The sequence below is a fragment of the Cyprinodon variegatus genome, unplaced genomic scaffold (assembly GCF_000732505.1).
Source record: "Cyprinodon variegatus isolate N-32 unplaced genomic scaffold, C_variegatus-1.0 Scaffold213, whole genome shotgun sequence".
Classification (NCBI taxonomy): domain Eukaryota; kingdom Metazoa; phylum Chordata; class Actinopteri; order Cyprinodontiformes; family Cyprinodontidae; genus Cyprinodon; species Cyprinodon variegatus.
The window spans coordinates 119461-130678 of record NW_015150666.1 but is presented as its reverse complement, the minus strand read 5'-3'; the positions used below and the strand labels follow the sequence as shown (position 1 = coordinate 130678).

Below are 11218 nucleotides of genomic sequence, written 5' to 3'. Positions count from 1 at the left end.
TCTTTGTTAACCATTTTCATTAAAAGTATTCACCTCTGCATTTGGGTCCTCCAAACCACAACCAACCCTGACAATTAGCGTACCATTGGTTATTTTACTTGAACTGTATAGAATAATTAATAAACACAGTTTTGAAATTACAGTATATTTAAGATGCAAGTATTTTAGTAGGGCCCATTCCTCTTTACTTAAATTCTCTGAAAATCACCAGAATAGAGAAAATTATGTATATTGAGTGAAAAATCTTCCAGATAACTACAGATCACTTATTGTCACTCAGTAAAATTTAATGTTCTATAAAAATTCCACATTTTGCCACGTAGTTTCAGTTAAATCCTCTGACTGTCTGGTTACCTTACCTAGCCTAACAGCCAGACTGGTCTGTGATAGGGATTCTGCCACGCTAAAAACATATATAAAGATTCATTCATAATGTTAATCAACTAAATAAACAGATGACATTTTGAAGTATACCTTCCTGGTTAAAAACATGTTTAAATGATGTTTTGATTAACTAACTGGCCAATGCTTTGGCTGTGGTTAGCTGGAGATCACACTCCATATCCCGACTCAGTAGGTAGTTCACACTGGTTTGAACCCCAGATTTTAACAGCTTTCACACTGATTAAAGAGGCCATTTTTCTCAAACTGACTAGGTGAAAGTTTGAGGTGTACCTGAAAAACATATAAAGACAACTTTTTGTTCTAACATAATTCACAGGTAATGATCAGAGCTCCTGATTTGACATTTTTTCTTGTTTCTTAAATTAAATAGTTTTACATGACAATGAACAGGTCCCTTAAAACATCTTTCCAAATTTGTTCCATCTCACCTGTATCTTTTACGATCCCATACAGATTAAAATACAGTCTAGTGTTGGCAAAAATAATATTGTACTTTAAAAAATAAAAAAAAACACCTAATGTGATTGTTAAATCAAAACAGACAATTGCTGCTGAGAAGTTTAGCAGCATTACCTGGCAGTTTTCTCTGCCCCATGTATGGAAATAAAGGGAGTAGAATGTAATTTTATAAGTGACATAATTTGAAGTCAGTTTGAATTTCACAAGATGAATCAAATTATTATTATTATACAATTTATTATTAATCAGCATAACGAAATTACCTTGCATCATGTTTCTAAGCTTGGTAGCAAATTGTATTAAATGTAGTGTAGTTTTGGTCTATAGACAGTGCTCAACAGCTCCCCTAGTGGTGAAAATTCACCTAATGCTCCTTTAAGGAGAATGTATTTGTTATTTTTTTTTACTTCGACTGATCCAACAAGGTTTAATGGTCATGATTTCTCATTGTGCCATTTCCTTTCTCAGTTGCATCATGCACACACTCCAGTTGTTTAACAATCGGTGTAAAATTTTAGTGTTGATATACTTCAGTGGTTTTTCCAACCAACACAAAAACAAATTATATTACCATATGCCTTGCATGGACCTCGTCTCCCTTATGGTGCCAAAACAGTTCTGAGCCAGTAAAGACATGAACAAGGAACATCTGGAGGTTTCCAGAGAGGTTTGACTTTGGCAGCACATTTCATGGTTCATGGAGTCGAGGTCTTTAGGGATTGGAATTGCTCTCTCGACCTACCACACAAGCAAAAATATATAGAGAAATGCATTGGAACTTTTCACTCTTTATATTGCTGCAACCAGATGGCAGATGCACAAAAAACCAAGGGTAACTTTGAAGTGAAAGGAAAATTATACTGGATGTTTCTTTGTTTTGTTTTATGTTTTACCAAAAAAGTCATTTGGCCCCTTAAGGTCATACTCTTTATTGCAAACCAATAGCCTACAGCTGCAATTTAGTCTATTGGTAAGTTTTCTGGGTTTGAGCATTAAGACTGACCTCTATATCTATCTATGCAGAATGATATACAGTTTCTTTGAACCTCAAATTCTAGGTCTTGTCACAGATTCTCAAATTTAGGTCTAAGGCAAACTATTGAAAAGATGATGCTCTAAACAAGCACACCTTAGCTCTGAGGGTATGTTGTGTCTTGTAGTTAGAAAGTGAAAGATTAGTCACATTCTAAAGAGTTTTTCAGCCCTGGAAGGCCATTATGGACTTTCTCTTTCCTTTCCATGCTTAAGAAAATCCTCCCACAGCATGATGCCGTTCAGAGTGGTGTGAGGTGTTAGTTTTCCATCTGTAACACTATTTTTCATGTTAGTCACAAAGTTGCTTGTATCTTACCAGAGCACCTTCTTCCACATGTTTATTGTGTCTCTTACATTCCTTATGGCAAGCAGCAACTCTACAGTTTTCTTCAAACAATTTAACAATTCTGTACCTGTTGTAAAAAGCCTAAATCTCTGAAGTGCAACTTATCTTCTCCATGTTTGGTCTCCTGAGCTGTGCATCTCTGCAGCTCCTCCTGAGTTACTATTAGCCTCTTGGCGGCTTCCCTGATGTAATGCTCTCCTTTCATGGTTTATCTTTCTAGAATAGAATAGAAAACCACTTTGATGTCACACAAGGGGGAAATTAAGGATGGGTTTATGGGTATGGCTTGGCAAGTTTGCAATTTAATCATGCTAGATTAAACAGAGTTTTGTGAGATGTGACCTTGAGTAGGAAATTGATTTATACCCCAACTTTGTTTGAAACATAATTCTTGACGTTTCTTCTGTCTTGCTTGGTCTTCATGATACTATTTATTCACCAATATGTTAAATAAAAAGGCTAAGATTTAGAATTTCAGAATTTGAATTACAGAAAGGTGTGCTCTTAGCCCAAATGTGATTTTAAAGTCCACTACTAATTTTCTTTGGAAAATTAAAAAATACAAAAATAAAAGAGGTTTAATACAAACACACCACATTGAGAGATTTATTGTATATAATTTTGAAAACAGTTTTATTTTCACTTCATAATTATTCACAAGAAATGTAATACATTGAGGTTTGTCAATGTTTTCTTATGAAAATACAAACAAAAAAAATTGTAAGCATAAATAATTAAGGAGCCAGTGTTTATTTTAGAATCACAATGAACACACTGACTAAATTTTTGGGGGTTAAGATTTGATCTTTACCCAGTTGCACTTTTTCATACTAAAAGTTATTAAAGTGAGATGTGAGTAACATATAGTGGCTTTAAAGGGGTAAATAAATTTGTTTAGAGGATGAATTGTTTCATATTGATACATCTAAGAAGTTTATAGATCTTTGTTTCATTTAATTTTTTTTTCCATAAAAGTAAAGGTATGTTTAGGGGCATTTTTTACCCCTTACAGACTAGTTTTTTTTATCTTGTAATTATTAATGCTTTTTTAAAGTTGATAGGCATCATTTAGTATTTTGATACCTGCCATTTATAGCCTTGTTCTCATTTCTCATTAAATGCCAATTCTATCTTACCTGGATGCACCTTTTACTGTGATACCCATGTATTGAAAAACAGATCAAACTGTTTTGTTTACCTCAAAATACATCCAACCTTTTATTTTTTACAGTAATTAAATTCAATGTGGTTCTGAAGAAGTTACAACCATAAAAAATGCTTTAAGTGGCTTTGTATGCATTTATTTCTAATACTTCTTTACTGCCCCAGGTTTCTAAAGCTTATTTTTAAAATCACATTTAAAAGACCACAGTGGGGATAAGTCAGGATTTGGTCCAGACAGACCATATGTAAATATTCAGCAACAGGCAAGTTGAGTTTATTTCTGGGTTGTAATCCCAGACTCAAAATTCAGAGAACTAGAGAAATGGAACAAAGAGCGTGATGGAGTCACCAAATCTCTACAGCCATGGCTGCTGTGCGAATTCCAACTGATTCCTTTGGAGGCAACAAAGAAGAAATACTTTCGGTTCTGCCATTATAGATCAAAACATGTGGAGTTTCCTATACAGAAATTAGCTGTTACCATTGGCCTGATCTACAAAGATTGAATTGCATAGATTGCTGTGCAAATATTAAGATGTGCAAACCTATTCAGTTCCATAACAATTAAGCAGATTGTGTGTTCTGTTGTCAGTATGAGATTGGCTATGAAAGAGGTGTTATGATTCAGACTGAGGACCCAGATACAACCGGAACACAACGGGTAATAACTTTTTAAAGATTTATTGAAGAAACTCTGCAGGTAATTCAGGATCAGGGGAACCAGAGCGTCTGGAGGGGAGAGAACAGGTTAGTGGCTGAGATGGATGATTAAAAGTTCAGACTGCTAAGCCACCAACCTTCTTTAATATCCAGGCGGGGTGTCTTGGTTCCTGAAACTTTGGTTCCTTGAGAGTTATTTCTCACTGAGGCTTGGCAGATAATCATGGTCAAAGGAGGTCCAGGATCAGAGCCAGGTGATCAAATATTCAGAGAATCCAAAACAGAATCCAGGAACAAAGTCAGGGCACAGAAACAGGTCAGTGGTCCAGGCAGCACAAAAAACAGATCCAACAGGGGGTAGGCAGGCTCAAAAATCAGGGGGTAGGCAGGCTCAAAAATCAGGAGGCAGAAACGGGTCAGGATCAGGTAAACAGACAGGGGGAAAATGCAAGGCTTTCAGGCAATCTGGCACTGCCAACTAGTCAGAGGCCTGCTTAAGAATGCTGGCAAACAGGTGAGAGGAATCAGTGGTAAGTAGCCTGAGCAGCAGCAGCACAGGAGGGCCAAATGAACAGTCAGAGCAGAAGGGAGAGGGGAATGAAATCACAAACACTAGTTGATAATCCCGAAACATAACAGGAAGATGAGGTTCTAAGCCATGAAATAGGAGGTACTGTATAGGTGCATTTCACTTGGTGGCCTGTCTCAAAGTGCTACAAACAAAATAAAAAAAATAATACAATGAACAAAACAAAGTTAGATATAAAATTTGACATATCATAAATAGATTTTAGACTCAGATTAAAGATTAAAAATATACATTCAGATTTCATATTTCCATATATACATTTGAGATTTAGATACTAATATGTGATATAAATATGAATATATGATGTTAAAATAAAGATGCAGTGGTGAAAATTGTTTAACTACATTTTAGTCTGTAGGAAACATAATTCATCCTCCTAGCCCCTTCCCTAATGCCAGCACTATTCGAATAGTACTTATTCTTGCGACCACTGTGGCTCGTCCGTCCTGGCTTCACTGTCCTTTAGATTTTAGGAAATTTACATTAAACCTCATACTTAAATAATATCACCTGTTCTGAAATATAAAACAATCAGTAGGGAAGAGAAGAGGGAAACTACTCAGAATATCTGCATATCACTCAGGGTAGGAAGGCAACTCTTTCTGAAATGGGGCACTATTGTCTTATTGGTCTGGGTTTGTTTTCTTTTCATTTTTTTTTTAATCAAACTTCCTTTTCTCATGCTTTTAATTATCTTAAAATATGTTCAATGTGTTTTTGTACAACATTCATAGTTTTCTTTTCCCAGATTGAACACACAGCTAATCAGCAAAGTATATGGTTTAGATGGCAGATTTTTGGAAAGGATCTTTGCTTCTGTGCCCTTCTTTAACTTGGTTTAAGAACCCAGTGACTTCTCTCTGTATAGAATCGTTTCAACAGTCAATCTATTGATTTATGTTTCCACACAATGTGGAATATGGCACTAAGCACTTATCGCATGGGAACTCCCTGTTCTTATGTTCGAAGCTATTCCCTGCATTTTTTTGTTTCGCTGACATCAGGAAGTTGTGCAAAGGAAGTGTGTTAGTGTGCTTTTTGGAAATGGGGGCCAATAGACTTAATTAAGTCTTGAAATGTCAGTTTAAATGAGCTACGACAACAGAAGCATTTTATATTTGTAACTTTGATCTGCGAATGCAGAAGTGTTTTCACTCTGTGACTTTATAACTTGCTTTTTAAGTCTTTTAAATGCATGCACATTGCTTTTCTAATTAATTTTTCCCATGATCTACCTCAGCTTGTTGTTAATCACTCAGTGGTTTGGTATCTTAAGCATTTCTCTTTAGCTGGATACCATCTGGCCTGATGAAAAATTGTTTCATCAGCAGTTTATAATCCCTATGAATAAAGCTGTCTACACCATCTCTTTTGGTCTATTTAGGTGTCACATTGCAGAACTTCTCTGCCCCAGAGTCCCAAAGGTAGCCTGAGAAACTCTCTGATAAGACAGATATTAAACCTTATTAAAATATGTAGACATCACTGTTCGTTCCCATTCAACACTGCCTCATGGTGCCAGGGCTTACATTGCTTTTTTTCAGTTTGTCTTCATTCAGAATGGAGGTAATGGAAAAAAGATAAATTGAGCTTATTTATAAAGTGTGAAATGACAATAAATGTTGCCTTGAGACACCTTACTAAACACAATACAAATAGCAAAAGCTCAAATATGTCAAATATTGTTGACTTTGCAGGAAGCAAAGCCTCCTTTTGACTAAATCTATGGCAACTGTAAAAGTGAAAGCTTTTTTTATGGCACAATTACCTCCATCAGGGCAAGTATCAATTTTTGTGTTGTTTTCTGTTAGTGGATTTGAGTTCAGACAGCAAAAATGATTCACAGTCAAAAAGCTTCTCTTTGGAAAACAAACACAGAATAAAATAATTCAGAGAAAATTACAGCAATAGTTCTGTCTACAAGAGACACAACGGGCACTGGGTTTATAATCTAGAAGATCTACAAACTGTACAGATGGTTCATAAGGTACTTTTTGAATGTAACAGTAAGTAGCACTACACTGGCTGGGACCAATTTTCCCTCTAATTTTCCATGTGTCTGGGCATACACAGAATCCCCCAGAGTACACCGAGTACCCCTAAATAAGATCTTTCAAACTTAACTTTGTGTTCACATTTTGCACAATGAAGTTTCTGCTGAAGCTTGTGATACAGTTTAAATGCCTTCAACTCTTTGTCTCTTCCTTTAGCTGTTTCATTACACATTTTCTTTTACATTTCTACCACTATATGGATAATAGTCAAAACATTTCATGAATAATATCATAATAATAAATAAGAAATATTTTAGATGTCACTAGATTATTAACAAACCTGACTTAAATTGTATCTATTTTTCATGTCTGTCCTTCTCACTTCTCCAATAGTTTTCCAAATAGGCCACTTTAAGAGCTTTCTGGAAGCTCTTTAGATATGATTCAATGAACCAAATCTTCTTTGACAATCAGCACTGGATGCTTGAAATGTAACAAAAATATCCACAAGCTGCACGATCTGCTTTACTGTAGCTCCTTACAGCTAAGTGCTGCAGCCACCATATTTGCAGATCGAACCCCATAATGTTTTTTGCTTCGTTATGTAACACTAAATCTACTTTAATTTAGAAAAAAAAAAAAAAAAGAAAATCCCACGGACCATTGCACTGCACGATGAACAGGTACATCTTAAGCTATGTGCATGTTGGATAGCATTGCTTTTACAAACTGTTAAGTTTAAATGTTCTTGAGGCCTAGACTGATAAATAGTACTACTAAAGCTAACTTTAGTAAATATATTCAGTTAAAGTTTGACATGTGGATTAAGTTGCAATTTCTATTTGTGTGTAATAAATTTATGATGTGATACTCAGGATATTCTAATATATAAACATTCAGACGACATAATGTTATCATTTCTCAGTGCTTGTAGATAATCTCATGCATATTAACTCTAAGAATAATTTCTTTCAAAAATCTACTTTTTTGTGCTTTTATTAAAATCAAGAAAAAGAGTATTCTGAAAGGGGAAAATTATTTTGAAAGTAAAATCAATATATTGGATTTACTTTTGCATTGATAGCAAAGGCTGATGTTATTTGAGACTGAAGGAAACATTTTGAGAGAAAATACTTTTGTCATAGATTTAAAAAAGATAAATTCACATTTGGAAAATGATTTCCAAGGGAATGAAGCTGTTATAAATATATTTTTACTGTCTTTTTTGCAGTTTTTTTTTTTTTTTTCAGAGTGAAAACACTTTATCTCACAAACTGATTTCTTAATTGTTTTTTTCTCTCTCTTAAAACCCAAGCTTTTGCTCTTGTTTCAGTATTTTTCTCTCAATGTGAAAAATCTGTTATAAGCGGGCCTGTATTTCTATTTGCCAGCTTCAATTTTGTCAGTTCTGTTGAGACTGGCCAATAGGAAAACAGGCCGGCCCGTTACACATCGTTCCCATGGAGAGAAAAATCCTCAATCAAGAGCAAAGACTACTGTTTTTCAAGTTTGTTTATATATTTGTGGATTTTAAAATGTTATTTACCTTAAAGACACTAATGTGGCATTGCTGTACTTTGTTCAATTGGTGCCAATTAGATTGCTAGAGAAAACAACTTATACACTGTTGAAGATCACTTAACATCTGCTTCAGTCAGTTTATGGCCATTATTTAAAAATAGGCGTAAATACATGATGTTTAAGCTGTACCTATAAAAAATCTTCTATTACTAAGGCAGTTAGTGACTCCATGTGCCATAAGGTGCTTTTTTTTTTCGATTTCAGCATCTTCCTCCAAAAATGTACGGCTGTAGCCAAACACTCCCATCATTGGAAAGTCTTCATTATGCTAATATTAATTTAATATAAACTGAGCTAAAATGTGAATCCAGGAGTCAAAAAGGAAGCATGTACCATGTCATTTAAAAACATGCAGAACCACACTTAATAGCAACAGCATGAAGTACCCCTCATCTGGGCGGGGTTATTAGTTTGTTCCTTAGATCATTGTGGAAGATTCTTGGCTCACTTTTCTTAACAATGTTGTCTCTGGTTGCTGAGGTTTGTAGGAACTTTGTTTATGGTCTGCCCTCTTTAGGTCTTGCTGAAGTTTTAAAACAAAACTGAGATCTGGAGTTTCACTGTACCGCCGCAACACATTGGTTCGTTTCATTTCCAGCTGTTCTGTTGAAAGTTTGCTTCTGTGTTTGGATGTCTTCTGTTTGGTGGCTTGTTTTTGTTCAGGTTTTACCTGAGGCCTGCACACATGTTACTCTACATGTCTTATATATGCATGAAAGTTTATTTTTAAATCAGTAGAATGTAATTGTGTCATATAGATTTTTTTTAATTATTCTCTTAAAATTAACTATTTGTAAAGTATAGATGTTTAATATAAAAGAATCAAACAATGAAAATCAGTTTTCATGACATTTACATTTCTTAAAGTGCAGCAGTGATCAAATGCAAAGAGTGTGGGAGAAAAAACATGGTGCAAAAAAAGCATTGATATGGCAGTTCAGAGCATTAAATGTATATGATTCAAATATGCATCTGAATAATGGCTTAAAATTTTCACAACCAAGGTGAAATTAAAATTAGACGCCTAATGCAAAGAGGGCTCAAATCTTGAACACAAATCATATTTGATTAAAAGACTATGCCTTCCAGTGAGGCTACTAAACATTAACCAGCTGAAACAGAGCTGAACCATGCAACTTGACGATGACCCATAACAAACCAGTTAATCAACCAATACAGTAAGATAAAAAAACTAAGTGTTTGGTCAAGTCAAGTTTGACTTGACCAAACAAACATGTAGGAAGCTTCTCAACCATCTGAAAGCTGAACGGAAGGAGTGGGGCAAACTTCAATAATACTGATATCAAAGACAAATGGGCTTCAAATTACCATTAGTGAGTGGAGTTTCCGAACAGTTTCCTTAAATAAAACATATTTAAGGAAACTTTATTCCTTAAATATTCCTTAAACATATTTAAGGAATATTTTTCAACTAGTAAAATATGTGTTGGATAGTAAAGAACTTGTTCTCAGATATAAACTTTTTTTTTTTTTTTTACTGAGAGTGTATTTGTAAATGTTTTTTCATTTCAACATTGGACATTTTTAACTGACTGGCCATTATATGATGCATTGTGAGTTTGAGACAATTCAGTAACTCCATCAACACAGGCACTCACCAACAAATGTGTGCTTTTTTTCACACAGTATATATCCAAATTCATAATGTAGGACTGTACACAAAGTACAGACCCACATTATGAATTTCATCATCCTTACCTAGGTCTAAGTGAAAATGATTTATAAAGACTTGGACGTTTTGCTTGAGTGCCTCCACTACGCTCCTAAGGTTTGATTCTTTCAGATTCCAGAGCCAAACATGAGTCACTCTGCTTCCTGGTCTGGCCCTCACAGAGTTCATCAGTTTTCCCCGGGTTCCCGGGCTTGGATCTGACGTTCACTGGAACCTGCCTCATGTTCAGAGCACTGCTAGCTGTAGAGCAACAACATCTGGATTGTGGTCTGGTTGTGTGTATCACCCTTTGGGGGAAGGCCAAAGTACTTGTCTGTATATAATGGCGACACCACAGGCCAGAATGGTTTTTGCTTTGCTGTATAAAAAAGATAAAGACAAAAAGAGCTTCATTTGTGGTTAGACCACTGTGGTTTATATTTGGCATGTCTTTTGATAACACTAATAGAGTAAATGCACCTCAGAGCCATGTTAAGTGTCATGAGTTAGTAAGACTATTTGGCACAATGCAATGCCTCTGCTAGAACGAACCTGAATTGCTCTTTGATTATTGCATGATGATGGTATAAGAGCTGATCCAATGCAGCACCCCACACTGAGATATAAACTCTTACCTACTGAACAAAGGTTCTTTGTACCATTAGTAGCACATATGCACACTGTTAAACCGGTAGTTTCCTCATCCTCTAAGAAATGTACAAGAAAACACCAGCACTTGTATCAGTGTGTTGGTGTGTTTGAATCTGAGGCCATTAGACAGCCAAATCAGTTCACGGTTTTTGTTTAAGGAACAGATGTTGCATTTATTATATATGACATGATGTCCATATGGTGTGAATAAGTGTTGCCAGAGTGAGCTCAGAGTATGTATCGTTTACATACGTCCAGAACATTATTAGCTGTTGTAACAAAACAGCATTTGTATCTTTCACACAATGTTTATCAAACCTCATGACTGGTTTATTTCAGCAAGACTGATTAGCATGAGAGCTGATTGAACTTACGTTTAACATCCTTTTTTGTTTTCAACAATGCAGCAAATCCTTGAAACTTCAATTAAAACTACAAGCATGACACACAAGCATGATTAAAACAGGGAGTGATAATCGTAGTCGGGGAGGGAAATGGGGCACATGGAGCGCACTTAAGTTTCACTACAATATAAACAATTGCAATTGGAAGATGAAGAATTTATTAACTTCTTCCTAATGTAGTTAGACACTGAATTTCACAGCCATGGTCCTAATATACATGGAGGATTCAAACTGAGAATGCAAAACAGAAATACTCCT

At 35.3% G+C, this 11218-nt stretch overlaps 1 protein-coding gene across 1 annotated transcript in view; it reads right to left on the bottom strand.

The window, feature by feature from the left end:
- LOC107088322 (protein NipSnap homolog 2-like) overlaps window positions 1–1528 on the bottom strand; it is a 59387-nt gene extending 57859 nt beyond the window's left edge. The window contains exon 1 of the mRNA XM_015380433.1: window positions 1436–1528. Coding sequence (XP_015235919.1) covers window positions 1436–1513 — 78 coding nt within the window. The 5' untranslated portion in view covers window positions 1514–1528. The remainder of the gene's footprint in view (window positions 1–1435) is intronic.
- Window positions 1529–11218: the final 9690 nt, after the last annotated feature.